Raw genomic sequence first — 19,635 nt, forward strand, 5'->3', positions numbered from 1 at the left:
GAATTTCATAATTAACTCACGTCTTGTTAAATAAGTTCATGAGGAGATGCGGAAAATGGGAATCAATACGTTGAACTCGAGCTTTCATTTTCATTGTTCTTGTCTTTACTGCGAGTACGTCGGCATGCCCGCTTTGTCCGGTGTTTTGACGGTGACGCGACTTTGGAAAAAAAAAAAGTAGCTTATTTGGGTCGGGTAGGACCGAGGAAGCGACGTTTTGCGACCTGCGTGCCGAGCGCTTGGATGTCGTGCTCGAAGGCGGTGTGCATCCTCTGCAGCGTCTCCACCGTGTTCTGGTCGCGGCCCAGCTCCTCGGGCAGCTTCTTGTGTTTGTCCAGGATGCGCGCCAGGATCTCCTTGGCGTCGTGGTAGAACTTGTGCAGCTCGAAGGAGGCGGCCAGGATCTGCGTGCGCGTGTCGATCAGCTCCAGCAGGTCGGCCCAGGCCTCGTTCAGGCCGTCCTTCCACTCGGCCACCGTGGCCGCGTCGCCGTGGCCCGCGTTGATCAGCTCGTCCGCCAGCCGGTTCACGCCGTCCACGCGCTCCTGCCCGATGTTGCCCGTGTCGCGGGCGAACTCTCGGAAGCGCTCCTGCAGCATCTGGACCCGCCGGAGGAAAAAAAAGAAATCTTTCTCTCGGGGCAAAAACGCAGGCTGCTCAATTTGCTGCAGCTCTAATTTATACAATGTGAAAGATCCATTCGGGTGTCACAGTACGATACACTCAAAAATCTGAATGCGGTATACGCGCCGCCGATTCGCCGCTATCCATACGCTCCAACACGAGGTACTGCCCATATTTGATGAATCTCTTCAAATCCATTTTGTGCTCCGTGTGCGTGCGCCGAGGTCATCTTGTTTTTTTCCATCCGCGTCGGGACAGGCCACGCGTCACGGAAAAAAGCTTACCGTTGTTTCGCGTCGCATAACTGCAACCGACTAATTATGCTCCCTTCCCCAGACGAAAGTATCGCAACAACAAAATCCCTCATATTTTTGGAACTTGTCCTATATGCGCTCATGATACAGTAAGCGCTAAACGTCGCTGAATGTCACAAAACTGCGACCAAAATCTCCACCTGAGCCCTCTTCCACCTCTGAAAATATTACAATGAAATTCCAAATAGTTTGGATGATCAATAACGGGCCTGGGAGGAGTGAAAACGCACCGTAATACGTGTGTGTATATACACACACATATATATATATATATATATATATATATATATATATATATATATATATATATATACAATTTTAACAGACAATACAAAAAATGCAGACCTTTTTCACAAGCCCAATGTGAGAGAATTTTGAAAATTGTCTTTATATCAATAATAATACACTTTATATAATGCACTTTATCGACTTTTGACGAGGAAAAGAAAATGCACATTAGACTATCAAGTTGTGATCATTTTTTTTTGGGCGCACTATGCGTGAGAGATTACGGCAAGACAACCGAGCCGATTTAGATGCGCTCGGAATCGGCGTGACCGGGATGCGAAAAAGTGCGACGGGGACGTCGCACGTTCGCGCACGCGGGAAGCCTCCGACGGTCGGCGACTCACGGTGACGTGCTCGTAGTCCTGCCCCAGCTCGTGCGATCCGGCCACCACTTCCCTCTCGGCGATCCACTGCTCCAAGTCGTCCACCTCCCGGTTGAGCTGGAAGAGGCGGAAGCGCTCGTCCAGTTTCCCACGCCGCTCCTCCGACAGATCCTTCAGGCCGGCGTAGAGCTTGTCCACCTGCGACTGACGCATGCCGATGCGCTCGCTGCGGGAGGCGCGCGGCGACCTCGGTCAGCTCGCGGCCTCGCCATTGTCGGGCCGCTCGGGGGGGGGCCTACCTGTCGGGGTGCTCGGCGGCCACCAGGCCTCGGCTGGCGGCGGACAGTCGGTGGACGGTGTCGGCGTAGTCCTCCACCGCCTGCTCCAGGATCTGATGCTTCTTCAACATGGCCACGGAACTCTGCTCGTCCTGAAAGCCCACAAAACACAAAAAGCAAACGCCCGTTATTCTCGCTGCTTTTTCTTCACATCCATCTGCTTTCTCTTCTTCTTAGATTTGATTTATTGGTGAAGATTTGCGCTGCCGGTGTTTCACTTCCTGTCAACTGCATATCCAAATCTCGTGTCTACAATTTTTTTGCTGCCGACTATTCTTGCGCGTACGTGATTTATTTGTGCCGTTTGCCCTCCCCGTTTCTCGCCAATCGACTGAATGCTGCTGCTGTTCACATTGACTTGTGTACCTACGTGATCTTTTGCTCGATGTGCAAATGGACATTCGCATACGCATAAGTAGTATTCGATTGAAAAGTACGAGGAGTACTTCAGTCTTTTTGCTGTGCTTATTCTTGCGTTCCGCAATTTTCCCATTCTGTTCTATTTTCCCGACGATGCTACACCCACGCGGACTGCGCGCTAACAGAAGAGCTCGCCGACCTTGGCCTTCTCCTCGGACATCATGTAAAGCTCCTGCTCGCTCATCCAGGCTTCGGCCTCGGCCGCGTCGAAGTAGTACTGCTGGGCCTCGTGGGCCTCGCTCAGGCGGGCGTGGCGCTTCTCCGTCTCCTCCCGGATCCGCTCCCACAGCGCGCGCAGCTCGGCCAGCCGCCGGCGGATCGGCTCGCCCGTCGGCCGCTCCTCCCGCAGGATGTGCCGGCTGCGCTCGAAGATGTCGTCGTAGCGCGGCTGGTGGCCCCGGATCTCCTTCTGGAGGGTCTGCGGGCAGCGCGGGACACTCGGGTTCCTTCCGCTCACCAGAGAAGAAGACCGGACCTGAATCCTACCTGGTTCTTCTTGATGAGGAGCTGCACCGTTTGGAGGTTGTGGCCGTGGTCCGTGGACGTGGCCACGGGCATCCTCTCCTCCACCCACAGCTAGAAAAACACACGGAGCGCAACAAGAAGGTGAGCAGGAGATGAAGCGGTGGAGCAGACATTAAAACAGAAGTACAAGAGGAAGAAAAAGGACAAGAAGGAGACCACGGCGAAGTGGAGAAGGATAAAGAGCGCAGGCGGCAAGATGGAGGAGAAGCATGAGAAGGAGGCAGAGAATAATATTTACAAGACAAGCAAGGGGAGGAGGAGGAGGGCACGGCAAAGAAGACAACGGCACAAGAGAAGGAAAAGAGAAGCGCGAGAAGGAGGAGCGGACTCATCAGAAAGGAAGCAGCAAAATGGAGGAGGGGAAGTGCAGGATGCGGAAGCGAAAGGAAGAAGAGGAGGAGGAGGAACGTACGATCTCGTCCTCGACGTCGCGGTTGAACTGGTGGATCTCCCTGGAGGCCATCAGGTTGTCCCTGCGGCTCTTGAGCGGCGCCTGCAGCGTGCCCAACTTGCTCTCCACGCCGCGGCGCCGGCCGTCCGCCTCGTCCGAGCCTTCGCCTTCGCCTTCCCGACTCAGCGCCTGCGACTGGCTCTGCAGCTCGGCCACCTCCTTCTGCCGCACCTCCACCTGGCTCTCCAGCATCTGCGCGGGCGCACGACGGCCGCGGTCAACCCACAACGGCGAGGGAGGGGGCGCTTGAAGACTCCCCCCGGAAAATTACACACGGTCGCATATTTCCGTGGACGTGCGTCAGGAAATGTGCAAAAATGTTGCTTGAAAAGCAGATATTTGCAAATTGAAGGACTGCAGAAAAAGGGGGAATAATTCCCAACCGACTTCAACAAGGTCTCCTCACAATGAATCCATTATCCGCAAAATAGGCCATTCGTTGATCATCGATTAGCTGTCCATTAACCTGTAATCATATATAATTGAAATGCAACTCTCTGTCAAACATGACGTTTTGATGCGGAAGAATGGCGCCTCTCGTTTTTATTTCGGCTCGTACGAGTTACGCCTTCATGGCAAAGAAAAGAACGCACGAGAAGAAATGGGACGGAAAGTTAAAGGGCAGGTTTTGCCAGTAACTTCATTCATGACCCGCTTACATCCGGCAGACATCTACGGCTTCAGTCCAAATATACATGCGCCAGTTGATGCTACTTTGCATGTTTTTGTACTTGAAAATTCCTCTCTGTTGTAAAGTTAAACAAATACTAAGGGACAAAGAATTGTAAAAACAGTCGAACCTTTGTCGTTAAGGCGCATTAAGGGACCAAAAAGAACTTATTTTATTCATTCAGTATTTTTGAAGCGATCAGCTGATTTATCCGAATTTTTTTTCCAACCAAACATGAGAATCAAGTCCCAGTTGGCGTTCATTTCTCCGAGTTGCTTCAAAAATCAAGCCTGAAGGATGGAAGCAAAACCGAAATGGGAATACTTGGCAACTTTCCAACAAGAAGACAATCTCCCAAAATAAAAAAAAGATCAGAGTCAACATTGGCCTCAAAATTGCTCAAGAGAAAGAAAATAAAGACGTAAAAACATAAGAGAGAAAGCGTTCGCTTGGCCGATCAGAACGTTCCGCCTCGATCGCAGGCCGGCAAACGCCTGAAAGCGCCAGAGGGAACCGACCTGTTGCTTCTTGAGCAGGATGTTGACGGAGGTCAGGTCCTTGCCGTAGTCGTCGGACCGCAGCTGCCCGTCCAGCTCGGCCAGCCACTTGTCCAGGTCGGCGCAGCTCTGGGCGAACAGCTCAGCCTTGTTGGCGTCGAACAGACATTTGGCTTTGGTCTGCGTGGTGGACTCCAGCTCGTCCCACATCTTCTTCAGGGACGCCAGCTTCTCTCGCACCACGCCCTCCGTCTCGGGCTTCTCCGCCATCAGCGCCTTGCCGTCCTGCCGCGCGCGCGCATTTTTGCCATTTAATAGGAGAGGGAGTTCAAGTTTGAAGGCACCTCAACGGCTGCCGCTGGCGCAGCGCAATAGTGGTCCAACTCCAAACTGCCATCAAATCTATCACTAACATTTACTTCTACCAACATGAGCTTGCAAAACAAAAGTGCTAAGACTGCCCACCGTATGTCGAAAATGGATCTGTACCAAGAACTACAGTGGGACAACACCATTGTTGTCATTTTACAGGAGAGTGATTTGAGCTGCGGCCACCAGTGGAGCGCAAAAGGGGTCAAACTTCAAACTGTGGTCAAACGTCTTTCATAAATGTTGATAAATAACGTCATACAATTATTCTTATTATTGTAACAATAATCTACTATACTGATTATCTGTCTCAATTGGACCCAAACTCAGATTTAGAGGAGAATTCACATGATAGATGTATTTTTGTTATTCAATTCTTTCTGCTCACGTTTGTTTTGTGTTGTTCTGTATGTCAGCTGCAGTTGTTGTTAAAAGTGCTCTGTAAAGAAAGTTCAATGAAGCGGCACTTCAATGCAAAATCGCCAAAATGGAGTTAGCCCACTCGAGTTCTCGGAGGCTCAATTTGTCAATTGCTGCCACAGGTGCATTTTTACAACTCAATGTCTAAAAAAGTAGATCCCTAATCAAAAAGAGACCATACACGTTCATTTAAAAAAATACATTTAAAAAACAAAAATCAGGTCCCCCTGCATACTGTAAACATCCGTGGGTGCAAAACAGTTTGGCTGTTACATATTCATTCCAAAGGGAATGTCTTTGTTCATCAATTGATGTTAACTTGTCAAACATTTCAGGTTCTTAGGTATTATGTTTAAATGTCCATTTTATTTCCACTTTGTAAAGACATTTTATTTTAATTCTTTTTGTCAAAGTTGATAGTTAATACTGACTGTGTTTGCTTTCGGGATAAATAAAGCAAATCCTACAAAAAATCCCCCAAACTAATAATGCCGTTAACATTTGCTTTTTCTTTATATTGAATGGGGTGAGGGGGGAAAATAAATAAATAAATAAATTCTAATTGGAAATTGGGTTTTTGTAGAGAAAAAAAGAAAACGAAACCAATATGATTTGAAGGCCGTATCGCCCAGCTCCAAGTCCCCTCAGGAGGCGCACTGACCTTCTGGATCTTGTCCAGCCATTCCTTGTTGGACTGCAGCTCGGCCATGAAGGCCTGGTGCTTGAGCCACTTGCTGTGGAGGTTGCGCGCCTCGTCGTACGTCATGTCCTGAGCCGTCAGCATCTTCTCGTTGATCCACAAGGACAGCTGGGCACAGCGCAGCGCCACACGCTCAGCAAACAAACGTCAGAAACGGCGGGTCTGCCCGTGCGCGCTCGCTCACCTCCTGGCAGTCCTGCAGGAACTTCTGCAGGTCTCGGTTGTCCTTGAGCCTCATGAGGAGGTCGCTGGCCGCCGCTCGGTTCTTCTTGTGCCTGACGGGGAACGCCAATGAACAATGACTCCTCCCTACCTTAGCTTTGGGACAATTCCAAGCTCTGATATGATTGTAATGTACATATTCACAGAAATCTGACATCTCCCAGGAATTTGTTTTAAGAACAAAAGGCGCAATGCATTGAGTTTTTTACATATTCGAATCAATCCTTGAAAGATAGAAGCAATCGGCTACCTTTGGTGTATGGAGTCCACCTTGTCCTGGATGCGATCAGTGTTGATGTTGCCGTCGGCAACCAGGCGTCGTCCGGTGTCCACCACGCCGCTGATCTTCTCCTCGCTGGCGTCCATGGTGGTCATGAAGTCCTCTTGCTTCTTGATGGCCGCCTCTGCGCCCTCCAGGGTGGTCGGCATCTCTGTGTGGGCCAGCACGTACTCCTGGAACGCACACGCAAATTGAGCTAAACGTTGCTCTTTACTTGCACCATATTGTTACGAGCGTGCCCATTCGCCATTCGTTGGGCTGAGGTTGATAATTGTGAATTTATTTCATCAAACCAACTGTGGCTTGCTTGTGTTTTCCACAGTGGCTTTCCCGTCGTGTTCCTTTTGTATCTTCAAGCAATTCGGTGACTTCGCAAACATATGCGTTGCCATGACTCACTAAGGTTTCGTTTTCTGCTGAGAACATGAGCGCAATTGACCTTTCGGTGAGTCATTGCTGCCACAATAGAATCATTTAGCTCACAAAGCTAACTGCATCGGCGGTGCGCAGGTGAGTAACTGTAAACAACACAGACCTATATACAAATAAAATAATCTGCGATGCCCTGAATCCACAATAAGTGAACTGCGATATAGCGAGGGATGACCGTACTCAATTCGAAACTTTTGTTGGGCGTGGATTTTGCACGATGCTATTGGGGCTGGACTGTATTCCGATGAACGCAATGTTATCGCGAGACGGAGGACGTTTCTTGAAGCGTGACAAAATGCGGGCGTGTCGCCGTCGCGGAGGCTACCTGGTTGTTGAGGAAGGCCTCGGCCTGCTTGGTGTCTCTGAGGAAGAGCTGGTAGGCGTGCGACTGCGACAGAAGGTTCTGCCTGTTCTCCCACATCTTGTGCAGCTCGTTCCAGCCCGTGTCGAGCGCTTGCAGCCGCTGGCGCAGGAACATGTGCTGGGCGTCCGTCTGGCCCCGCGTCACCATCTCGCCCATGTCACGCATCTTCTGGTAGTCCTCCTCGTAGTTGCGGATCTCGTTCTTGATGCCCTCGTGCTGGCCCAGCAGCTTCTCGGCCTCGGCCAGCGTGTTGGCCATGTCCTCGGACGCGATGGCCGTCTGCGTGCGCGACAGCCACGACTGGAAATCGTCCAACTCGCGCAGGAACTGCTGCAGCTTGCTGGCCTCGCCCAGGGACTCCTCGCGGTTCTTCATGGTGCCCTGAACCGCAACGCCAGCGTCAAACATTTACACATTTCAAACATTCCTCCCACTTTATTTATTTCCTTTTAGCGGAGGTTAAAAGCGCTTCCTCGTCGTCGTCATTTGCTTTTTCTCGAGGTGAAGCGGTATTTGTTTCAAGACCCTGTAAAGTGAATTCAGAGATCTGTTTCTAAATACATTCTCCATGTTTCAAGATAATTTTTGAAAACGTGCAAAGACTCAGAACTATGTAGCACTGAAGTTTTGCTGATTCTTTTGGGGGGCGTGGCTAAAAACGGAACCCAGTGACAGACTTTGCCCCTCCTCCGCCATATAAGAACTGGAGCGCCTCCGTTCGCATCAGCGCTTTTGCAAAGCGCAGTTAGCTAGCCAGCTACGCCTACATCTCCAAAATGCATTTTTCCTTCAGAAAGTCTGCTGGTGTAGCCACTTTAGAGCACCTCGTTGTCAGCCGTGAGTGCGTGCACACAGAAAGCTGCAACAGCAAAGAGGGACAACTTCCCCTTCCCCTTCCCCCCCCCCAACTTGATCGCCAGCATTTGGACCCGGGCTTTGCACTGGCATGGTCACAGCGCCTCGTTGTTGGCTGTGAGTGTGCGCATGTCACACGGTGATCGACGGAAGAGCAAAAAGGGGCTATTGTTTGTATTTACTTTTTCGAAAGTCCAACTTGACAGCCAGCAAGTGGACAGGGGCTTCGCGCTGGTGTGGCTGCGTCAGAACGCCTTGTTGTCAGCCATGAGTGCGCGCACACGTAACATTGAAACACATAGAAAGACGGAGGAGCGCAGAGGGAATTGAATTTTTTTTCCCTCATAAAAGACAGACTTGACAGCCAGAGTGGGGACCGGGGCTTCGGGCTGGCGTGGCCGCTCTAGAGCGCCTCGTTGTCGGTGGTGAGTGCGCGTAAGTCATTCTGAGAAATGACACAATAGCGAGTAAGGGGCAACATTACATGAAAAGACCAGACATATTTACTTGCACTATACATTTTTTTCTGATTTCATTTGAAGGCCCGTGTCCAGGCACGAGCGAACACGTGAAGCGACGCGACGGCGCACCTTCATCTCCTCCCACACGGCGGTGATCTCGTCCAGGCGTCCTTTGATGGCCTCGGACTGTTCCGGGTGTTCGGAGGACAGGCGCGCCGCCTCCTTCGCCAGGTCGCCCAGCTTGTCCTCGATGGCGGCAAGGTCTCGCTCCATGCCCGTCAACTTCCTCTGCAGCGCCGTGACGCCCGCCAGGTCGTTGCCCAGCTCCTGGGTGGACTCGATCACCTTGGGGGAGGTCGCATTCAGGCATTGGTCGGTTAGCGTGTCATTTGGAGGGATGAAACGCTTCGCGGCTTCTTCTGTGGACCGAACGCGTCCGTGATGTCACACGCGTGCGCGCAAACCAGGTGCCGTGTTTACGCAATGAAATAAAATTTGCTTTTGTGACATGCGTCGCCTTTTGATGACGTCATCGTCAGAAGAGCGTGACTGGCGAGCCGGAGACGTATCCGACTGATATCCACATATGAGGAAGGCCTGGCTCGGTCAGATATGTACCGTTCACATCGACACGAAAAAAAAAAATCTGATCCGTGTGCCATTGGGCAGAAAAATGGGAACTGAGCAGCACTGGAAACTCGCCATCGTAATATCATCGCGGTCACAACAAATACGAAACGTCGCTCGACACGAGCGGTACCTTGGTCTTCTCCTTGATCCAGGACTTGGTCTCGTTGCACTCCAGGTGGTAGTTCTGCACTCCCAAGGCAGAGCTCAGACTCTCCTTCTTCTGGTCCACCAAGTCTCTGAACTGACTCCACCTGACAAAAACATCGGCCCGCTCTTCAACGGCGACTTCGGACGCCAGCGTGACCGCCACGTGATGTTACCTGGTGTTGAGTTTGTCCTGCTGGGACTTGATTTCCTTCTCGCCGGGATGGCCGCTGTGGATCAGTTGCCTGGCGACCTGGTTGACTACGGCGACCCGCGAGGCCTGATTGTTCATCTCGGGCTCCAAACTCTCAAACCTGAGCAAACAAACCGGCCAGCAGCTCCGTGAACTCATTGACCGCCGCGGACGTTTCGATTTGTCAAGCGCGTCGCAGTTCGTCGAGAAGAAGAAAACCTAAAAAGGTGTGGTTTACCGGTGCTGGACCACCTCGAGGTCCTCCAGCTTGTCGGGGATGGCCGTGCCGTTGAGCCACTGCTCCTTCTCGTCGATCCACAGCTCGCAGGCGTTGGCCTCGCTCAGCATCTTGTACAAGGCCAGCGCGTCCTGCAGCGCCTGCTTGCGGAGGCGCGCCAGCTCCGCCACCTCCTTGTAACGCTCCTCGACGCCCGCCAGACGGCTCTGCACCTGCCGCGAGTCCGGCGCGCTCGGGTCACTCTTTGCGCTCTCCGTCCAAAGCACGGATGTGCTACGTGCTGAGCAAAACGTCTTTCCAGGTCCTTTGCTCAGCACGCGGGTCATTTTCAAATCATTTGATCAGTAACGGTAAAAACATTCTAATTTGGCCATTTTTGATGCCGCCTCGGTTTTGTGTGTGCAAATGTCTGCCGTGCCGAAACGGCCACATTGTCACAATGGCGCATTTAAAATTGAAGGCGTTCATAGTCGAGGCAATCCTTATTGACAGAGCAAATGGTGGCGGCCCGCTGAAATACATTTTTTGCACAAAAAGGTTCACTTCGCAAATCGCCAAACTTCATTTCGGACACTTAACGAACGGGAAAGACATTTTGCCACGAACGCGCTGAAAAACAAACATGACTTATTCGACCTTTCGACGGATAAGGAGCGCCAATAATTCAAATATTCATCGTTCAAAAGGAAATTCAGTAGGGCCTGTCCTTACCGTTATTGATCACGTGACACGAATATGACCCCGATAGTTGCCTGTGTGCGCGTCATTTTGAATATGAGCCATATGCATTGTGGCGTCACGCGGCCGTCGCTTGCTGCTGCTCTTGTCAAAAAGCCAGCCGCATTTTCATCAGTTTTTCCCAATGTGCTTTCACCAAAACAACGCATTCATCGCTTATTAGTCCAGGATCAGACCGGTCTGGGTCTCACGAGATCAAATTGGGGATAATAGGGCTCCTAAACCAAAATATATATCGTACATGATGTTTGCTTGCGCCAGTGCGGAACGGTACGGAACGATAGCGTCGCCGCCTCAATTTGACCCCCGAACGCCAGGCGGCGGCCTCACCTCCGGCGAGTCGGCCTTCTCGGGCGGCAGCGTGCGCGACTGCTCGTGCAGGGCGTCGATGACGGGCCGGTAGCTGGCGATCTCCTCGGCCACGTCCTTGTGCTTCTTCACCAGCGCCTGCGTGGAGAACTCGTCGTGGCCCACGTCCACGCTGGACACGATGCGAAGCGCGTCCAGCATCCACGTGTCCACGTCGTCGGCGTCGGCCTGCGCAAGCGCGAAAAACGCGACGTTCAGCCGTTAAAAACGCGTTGCGTTTAAATAGTTGCGGTATTTAGGAGTCTGTTTGAAATCAAACAAACAAGTACAATCATTATCATTTACATATTAACACATTACAACATTAAGCTTAAGAAACGAATCGGCCCCCCCCCCCAAAAAAAAATTTCAAGTAAAAATCTGCCAATTTTTGACACATTTTTAAAGTTAAACAAATACTAAAGGATACAGTCAAATGTGCTGCCTGTAATCCATATCTTTATTGTTGTAAGCGTTAAGGGACCAAAAAGAAGGTACTTTGTTTCAAGACCCTGTAAAGTGAATTCAGAGATCTGTTTCTAAATACATTCTCCATGTTTCAAGATAATTTTTGAAAACGTGCAAAGACTCAGAACTATGTAGCACTGAAGTTTTGCTGATTCTCTTGGGGGGCGTGGCTAAAAACGGAACCCGGTGACAGACTTTGCCCCTCCTCCGCCATATAAGAACTGGAGCATTTTCTTTTAATTAATTGCCCGATTGACTGGTTATCGGAAATGTATTCTGCCAAGTATCGGCCTGAAAAAAAAATCCACGTCGCTTGGGTGGTTCTAATCTTTAGTATCGGACTATTTGTCAGCGAGACGTTCCGAATTTGCACCCCACTGTGACGTAACAGTGAGACTCGTTTTCATAATCCCGCCCCCACACCGAGTTTCTCCACTCATGACTTAGCGGCTAGGCTGGGCAAGGATCCTCCATTTTCAAGGCACGGCAGGACTAGAAGAAGGTCTATGAGACAGAATCCCCCTCCAAAACGGATCATTTCATTTTTGTGTGAACTTTGCCACCAAAGGCAGGAAGTGTTTGGAATTGTGAGAAAAACAGCCGAATACATAACGTTAAAAAAGACTCGAGCGTCTTACTTGGAACTGGTGCTGGTTGCACGCCTCCTGCAGGCGAGACTTGCGTACGGCGGAGAGCCGTTCCAGCGCCGCCCACTGATCCTGCAACGCACACGCCACAAACACCGATCGCGTCTCATCCCTTGTGGTTTTGGTTTGCGCACGTGGTCTCGGCCTACCTGGATGTCCCGGACGCGTTCTCGGATCTTGTCGGCCCCGAAGTGGTCGTCGGCCACCAGCTGGTCTCCCTGCTTGACGGTCTGCTGCAGGTGGGCGGCGCGCCCGCTCATTTCGTCCTCGAAGGCTTTGTGCTGACTCAGCAGCCGCAGGGCGCCCGTCAGATCCTTGCCGTAATCCTCTGAGGAGAGGATCTGCTCCTTCTCGCGGATCCAGCCCTCCTGCCGGATGCGCACCGCAACCGCGCTTCGCTTACACGCTCTCATCGAAATGATGCCGCGCGCACACCGAACGACGCGCCTGAGCTTTCCGGAACCGGACGATCAAAATAATTCCAGCCGGCGACCAACAATTGCAAAAGCGCGTACTGGCAAACGACCCTTTGAGGCGTTAACCACAAACAACATTGCGCCTTTGTCGAGCAAGAAGCAGATTGCTCATGAAAACCCGTCGCGGACATTCAACGACGAGTGAAAACTAAAGAAAATTAGCTGCGGGTGTCAGCAACTACAAGTAATTACAATGCGTTGCGGGCGGTCAACAACTCATGAAAACTGGTGTCAGAACCCTGCGGACGTTCGGCGCGCGGCTGGCTTTCAACGACTTCCCGAGACGTGACAAACCTCTTCGGCCATTTCCCAGAAAAACTTCCAGAGGCGGCGCGACTCTTCCAGCCGCGCTCGCCGCTCGGCCGCCAGCTGGCTGAGTTCCTGGTAGCAGAATTCCATGTGGGCCACACGTTCCCTGATGATCTGAGGGTCGCAAGGTTTGTAGCCTGAGGAAGGAGAAGAGTTCGTTTCAGGCTTCCAGAAGCGGCGGAGGAAAGGCGGGTCTCACCGTCCGAGTCGCTGGCAAACTTCTGCGCGTTGGCGTTGACGTTGCGGACCCGGTCTGCCTGGATCCCGATGTCGGCCTCCACCAAGGCGTGCTTCTGCAGCAGGTCCTCCACACCCAAAAGGTGTTTGCCGTAATCCTGAGAGAGCAGCAGCATCTGCGGCCGAAACATCAAACACGTAAACAACAATACGGCTCACTTTTATGAAGCCAAATGACGGCGGGGGACTCGAGTCACATGACTTGGGCTCGCCATCAAACGCATTCTACGTTCTAGTGAGAGACTGTGAATGAGCTTGGCTTTAAAAGGCGGTTGTACTCCGTTAAGCGACGTGGACGCAAACGTACGTAGACGTGCTATTGGCCAGCGATAGCGTTCGCCGCTGTGACGGCGTTCGGTACGGCGAGGGACGCCGCCTCCGTACTGTCTGGGATGTGTCGGCTGAGTCTCGCTCACGCCGAGTAGCCGTAAACGTTTTTGGGGTTGTTTTTGAGTCGCTATGGGCTGTCGCTCAGTCGGACTTTGGAATTTCTAAGCGCTCGATCGCGTGCGCCTTCCTGCCGCGTCTGACGTGGACCCTCATCGCACCTTCATCTCGTCCATCCAGTCCATGATGTAGAGCATCTCCTGGAAGATCCTCTGCATGCCCAGCGTCTGCTCCAGCCTCAGCCTGCGCGCCTTCAGAAGCTCCAGCAGGTACTCCCACAGGCGGATCACGTTGTCCTTCCGGGCCACGATGCGCTTGATGTCGTGGTAGCTCTCCGCCTCCAGCTCCTTGGCCACCGACACCACGGCCTGCGGAGCGAGCCGCCACAACATTTTCCAAAAAGAAGCGCTTGTTTCAAGACTTTCTCGCAAAAGAAAACATAGTTCTACTGTTTCTGTGGAAGTGGATGCAAGTTTGATATCAGGAGGAATCAAGCAAATGAGCAAAAAAGCAAAAGTTGCTTTATACTGTAAAATGTCACTGTTATTTGCTTTTCGTGAAGCAGGGAAAATAAATAAAGAAATGAAAAGAAAAGCTGATCATTTTGATTTCTTTTAGTTGGATTTTCAGGCTCCAACTACCGGTGACAAATTCCGTGTGTGTTTTTTGGACATACTTGGCAAATCAAGATGATTCTGATTCTGATTCTGATTTATTTTCAACGCTGGTGAGAGGTGAGGCCAAGGCACCTGAACGCGCTCCTCGTAGGCGGCGATGTCCGTCTCGATGGCCTCGTGCTTCTTGGTGGCCGCCTCCACGGCCTGGAGGTCGAAGCCGAAGTTGTCCTGCGGGAACAAACGCACGCGCAGATCAATACGGCGTGGCGCGGCGCTGCGTCGGTGGCGGGGGGGCGTCACCTGCGAGACCAGCCGCTGGTTTTCGCTCAGCCACGTCTCCCTCATGGCGGCCTTGCGGTCAAAGCGGCGAGCCAGTTGCTCCAGTTTCTCCTGGCGAATCAGCTCCGTCCTCAGCGCCAACTCGCGCTCGTGCTCCGCCTTCTCCAGACGCTCCCACGCCTAAAACGAACACACCCCACACGATCGCACCAGGGTAGGTTTGGGGATTTCTGGCCTTCTCTGATGGCCTCAACTCCATCACAAGCCATGAGCTACATTTAAAACCGCAATGTGAATAATTGTTCCATGAAACTGCATTCATTCAACCCCAGTGTGTCCAAAGTCCGGCCCGGGGGCCGTTTGAGGCCCGCTGCACGGTTTCTATTGGCCCGCTGCTGTGTTGGAAAATGTATGTTTTATATATACCAAATATTACTCCTATTAGGTTTATACAACCTTCACAGGCTTTATTGTTATGTTGTGACGACTAGCTCTCTCCCGCTCATACTGTGCGTACTAATTGTTGTAGTCAAATTCCAAATCAAAGACATAGACCACATTAGGTTATGAGAAAAAGTGCAAATGTTGAAAAAATCTCATTTTTTATTTGTATTTTTTCAAATTAAATGTATTTAGCAAAAAAGAGTTTGTTACCATCTTCAATTTAAATTAAATAAAATGAAATTTGTCCCATGATTTAAAAAAACAAACAAAAAAAAACAATCACATTAGTTTTATATTTTTCTAAGTTGAATGATATTGGGCGGCACGGTGTCCGACTGGTTAGAGCATCTGCCTCACAGTTCTGATGACCCGGGTTCAATCCCCAGCCCCGCCTGTGTTGAGTTTGCATGTTCTCCCCGTGCCCGCGTGGGTGTTCTCCGGGCCCTCCAGTTTCCTCCCACATCCCAAAAACATACATGCTAGGTTACTTGACGACTCTAAATTGCCCGTAGGTGTGAATGTGAGTGCGACTGGTTGTTTGTTTGTATGTGCCCTGCGATTGGCTGGCGACCGGTTCAGGGAGTACCCCGCCTCCTGCCCGACGACAGCTGGGATAGGCTCCGGCACGCCCGCGACCCGCGTGAGGAGAAGCGGCTCAGAAAATGGAGGGATGGATGGATGAACGATATTGGCTATTTTTATTTAAAAAAATAAAAAAGTTACATTACACAGTTAATTTTAAATTACTAAAAAAAAAATGGGAAATTTGTCATCATTTTTGAATTTGAAAATCCACAAAAGAACACATCACACTACTATTTTTAAAAACATACTTTAAAGTTGAAAGTTACAAGATATTGGCTATATTTATTTTTTTCCTAGATAAAAACAAAAAGTAGAAACGCAAATACATTTTGAACACAACAAGATAATTCACTATATTAAATTATTTCTAAAAAAATGAAAATTGGTCACGATTTTTTTCCATGACTTTTTAAAAAAGATATCACACTAGTTTTTAACAATTTTTTAAAGTCAAATGTTCCAAAATGTTTTTTTTTTTTTTTTTTTTTACATAAAAAGTTAAAACTATTACGATATATAACATTTTTAAATGAAGTAAACATTTAAATACATTTTGAATGTCACACGACATCACACGAATATGTTTTTGCTTTGTCATAGATAACAAAGCTTCCATTATTTTCCTGCATGCGTAACTCAAGTTTGGACATCCCCGATCGAGTCACTTGTGTTCATGTGCTCGCGTTTCTCTTGACTGCACGGCTTGCAGCGCGCGTGCGTCACGGAAAGAAGGGGGGCCACGTCGCCTTGTGCTTACGAAACACGCTAAAAGCAATCGAGGTCAACATATGAAAACCAGTTAAACTTATCAAAAAAAAAAAGAATTAGTGTGATATCATCTTTGTTAAGAAAGTTGTATGATATCGTTCAGCATTCCTCTTAAATGTTCTTAATTAGACAATGTGATAACTTGTAATATTCTTATTTTACTTAAGAATATGGTACAATTATATAAAGTGTGATATCCTGTCACCTTCAACTTTTTAATTACTTTATTTATTTTTATTTTTAAATAGAATAATAATGTGTGAGCTTTCAACAATTGAACTTTTTACGCGGGCCGTGTTTAATCTTATTACGAGAAATTAGCGGCAGGCCAATAAAAAACGTTCAGCGGGCAACAAATGGTCCCCGAGTCGAACTTTAGGCACCCATGGACAAACACCGGGGGTGTGCGAAGTCCGCCCCAGGGACCATTTGCTGCATGCTTGATTCTTTTTTTTTTTTTTTTTGTCCAATCAGATTTCACCCTCTCCTTGTTGCCATGTCAATGTAATCTGCCCAGGATCTTCACAATCAGTTGTGCTGGTCAACCGTTTCTTGAACCAATCACATTTCAAATGGCTCGCTGGCCTGCGATGATGATGTCAGCATTTTTCCGTTTTCTGTTTGGTTGGTCAGAGAAAAACCGGTCAACTAGCAAAACTGCTATTTTATTGTCTGACATTTGTGTCATTTTACGACAGAAACATGAATTCTGAATAATGTACTTGGCACAGTTGTGCTCGGTTCTATTGCCTATTGATGGTTTGTAAAACACGACCCGGAAAGGTAGCAAACGTCCAGCTCGTCAACTGATGCAGAGCGATGACATCAGAGCGGGCGTGGCTACCTTGTTAATGTCCGAGATGAGTTTTCCCTCCCGAGGCATGTACACCTTCTGGTTGTTGGCCCTCATCTTGCTCTGGATGGTGAACAGAAGAACCTCCAGGTTGCCCTTCTCCGTGAATCTACACACACACACACACGCACGCGCGCACACGCACACGCCAACAGTTAAAGAAGTCCGATACACCAGTCATCCGTTTTATCCATTCATTAGAGTTTAGCGCTTAGGACAATTTATTTTTGAAAAGCTTAAGAATAATTAAATGTATGAAAATAAAAATGGATGGACTTTTTAATAGTTGAAGATACGTTAAAGCAGAGGTGTCAAACTCATTTTTGTCACAGGCCACATCGTAGTTCTGATTTCCCTCGGAGGACCGCTACGACTGTGTGAACCCAAATAAATGAATTATCACATCATATAATTACATACAGTATAGACAACAAATTGATGAATAACCAGTTTTGACAACAAAAGCCTATAAAAACATATTTTTCAACTATTACATTTCTTTTCAAAGAGGGATTGGTAACAAAAAAATACTTGGAGTATCTCAACGTTATTACACTATAACACAATTAGCCAATTTTGATCTGCTTTCACAGGGCCACATAAAATGATGTGGCGGGCCAGATCTGGCCCCTGGGCCACCAGTTTGACACCGGTGTCTTAGAGGTAACCCCAGAAAAGTGCCCTTTTGATGGCTATGTCATGTTTTGAAGGTCGCTTCCATCAAATGTGACCATTATATTTATATGTATATTTATATTATTGCAACGGTTGTCAAACCTTTTACGCCAAGTGCCACCTCAAAAAGAATTTAGCTCTCCAAGAACCACCAAACTGACTAACATTCAAATATCGTAACATAGTAGCTCTACAAAAGTAATACTTATTATTGTAAACCACCGTAATGTTATGCACAGTTGGAACATATATATAGATATAGGAAAATTAAAATAGGTATAAATATTGAAAAGTCAACAATGTACTGTACTGGATCCCCCAAAACTTTGAACACACTATATGCATAGCTACAAGCATCATTCTAATAATCAATACCAATAAGATATGGATACATAATCAACAGTATTTTATGTTTCAAATGTAGTTACATTGTATTTGTATTCAACGATTCTTTTGCGTACAAACGGATGACGTCCGGGTACCACACCTTGAGAATCGCTGTAATGTAGAAAATATGAAACACAGCTGCTTGGATGAATGCGGAGTACACAAATCCCGTCGCAAACATTCTGCGTAAAGATCATTTGCAGAAAATAAACGAATCCCAGAATGCCCAGAAACAAAAAGCAAAGCTCGTCACACGAACGACATCATTGTCGTTTGCTTTTTCGATTAGCGAAGGGGGAAAAAACGGATTCCTACGGGAAACGAGATGAAGTTTGCGGCAGGTGTGGCGTACGCACTTCGGGGGCTTCTCCACCGTCCGGTAGGTGTTGAAGGCCTGCAGCTGCTGCTGGACGCCCACCAGCGAGTTGGCGAACCTTCTGTTGTTGAGAATGATGATGGTCTGCTCGATCCACTCCAGGAGGTCGGACGCCAGCGACTCGTACTTGTCCACCATCTTCTCCGTCTCGATGGCGTTGTCCAGAACCTGCGGGGAACCAAAGCGGCGGCTCACTTTATATTGCAAAAAACCACAAACAGTTGACGCCCCACCCCAAAAAGGGTTCGACTGGACCGGAATTGCCTACAGATGCCACAAAACGGCTGGCAGTAAAGCACTACTTTAGTTTGAATGAAGCGCCTCAACTCACATCAACATCGCACCAAGTTGTCACCGCACTGCCCAAAAGTTAGCACAGCGAGCAGGCGTCTTTTTTCAGCAAACGACGACGGATAATTGTTCAACTACTTTTTTGCATATACTGGCCACTCGTGCCAGAGTAGCATCTGCTCCATTTGCACACGGATCGAGGAGTATCTGCAACATTTGCACAACCGACATTGTCCCAGATGATCGCGCTACTCGTCACTTGAAACCGCATCCACTCCTTGAAGTCTCGGCGCCCTTTGCGCAACGGACTATTGCGATATGAGTCATTCGAACTGCTCTAAGTGCTCGAGGACTCTGCATCTTTTTGCACAATTGTTTTTTGTCAATGTCTTTATGTCCCCAAAGTGTTCTGTAAATTGAGCGTCTGTCGTACTCGAGCGGCTCCGACGACCGGAGACAAATTCCTTGTGTGTTTTGGACATACTTGGCAAATAAAGATGATTCTGATTCTGAACTTTAGGACTTTTTCAAAACCCGTTTTTCCACCTTGTTTCGGGTACCGCTGTTCAGTTAAGTCAATTTGTGTTGATTTGATTTCCTAAATGTTGTCTTATCACTCTATTTAGCCACTGTCGGGGCAAAATCAGGATTTCAGGGAATGACTGAATATTTATATTATTCTGACAATAATATGAATGAATGAGCGTATGCTCGCTTTGGTTTAGATTTATAAATAAGAACAAGCAAGCAAGCAAGCAAGCAATCAAGTAAAACAAATCCAAAGCCCCGAGAAATATTTGGAAATCTTCCATACTATGAATTGAATACATTTTCAGTGAGTTTTATAGATTGTGTGTTATTTGTTTTTCATTGCACTTTGTTGTTGTTCTTGCGCTACAAAAGATGTTTGCACGTGACCGTCGCAGTTTTTGGAACTCCACAATAAAACAGCAGATGACGCTTTTACACTAAACGTTTCGGCTTTCCGCCAT

General features: G+C 48.7%; 1 protein-coding gene across 6 annotated transcripts in view; it reads right to left on the minus strand.

Annotated features, from left to right (window-relative positions):
• Positions 1-19,635, minus strand: part of LOC133409570 (spectrin beta chain, non-erythrocytic 1-like) — an 80,667-nt gene that overhangs the window by 18,359 nt on the left and 42,673 nt on the right. For 5 of the 6 annotated variants that reach the window (XM_061689759.1, XM_061689760.1, XM_061689758.1 and 2 more), the window contains 25 exons: positions 18,333-18,520; positions 16,906-17,023; positions 14,286-14,444; positions 14,118-14,213; positions 13,530-13,736; positions 12,944-13,097; positions 12,730-12,881; positions 12,109-12,327; positions 11,951-12,031; positions 10,827-11,033; positions 9,759-9,970; positions 9,504-9,641; positions 9,314-9,434; positions 8,683-8,898; positions 7,199-7,618; positions 6,412-6,614; positions 6,124-6,214; positions 5,901-6,047; positions 4,472-4,735; positions 3,245-3,475; positions 2,794-2,883; positions 2,447-2,725; positions 1,849-1,979; positions 1,571-1,775; positions 225-599 (listed from right to left, as the gene is read on the minus strand). In XM_061689759.1, coding sequence (XP_061545743.1) covers positions 225-599; positions 1,571-1,775; positions 1,849-1,979; positions 2,447-2,725; positions 2,794-2,883; positions 3,245-3,475; positions 4,472-4,735; positions 5,901-6,047; positions 6,124-6,214; positions 6,412-6,614; positions 7,199-7,618; positions 8,683-8,898; positions 9,314-9,434; positions 9,504-9,641; positions 9,759-9,970; positions 10,827-11,033; positions 11,951-12,031; positions 12,109-12,327; positions 12,730-12,881; positions 12,944-13,097; positions 13,530-13,736; positions 14,118-14,213; positions 14,286-14,444; positions 16,906-17,023; positions 18,333-18,520 — 4,704 coding nt within the window. The remainder of the gene's footprint in view (positions 1-224; positions 600-1,570; positions 1,776-1,848; positions 1,980-2,446; positions 2,726-2,793; positions 2,884-3,244; positions 3,476-4,471; positions 4,736-5,900; positions 6,048-6,123; positions 6,215-6,411; positions 6,615-7,198; positions 7,619-8,682; positions 8,899-9,313; positions 9,435-9,503; positions 9,642-9,758; positions 9,971-10,826; positions 11,034-11,950; positions 12,032-12,108; positions 12,328-12,729; positions 12,882-12,943; positions 13,098-13,529; positions 13,737-14,117; positions 14,214-14,285; positions 14,445-16,905; positions 17,024-18,332; positions 18,521-19,635) is intronic. The other variant, XM_061689757.1, reaches the window with a different exon arrangement.

This window comes from Phycodurus eques, chromosome 11, assembly GCF_024500275.1.
Source record: "Phycodurus eques isolate BA_2022a chromosome 11, UOR_Pequ_1.1, whole genome shotgun sequence".
NCBI classification, from domain to species: Eukaryota; Metazoa; Chordata; class Actinopteri; order Syngnathiformes; family Syngnathidae; genus Phycodurus; species Phycodurus eques.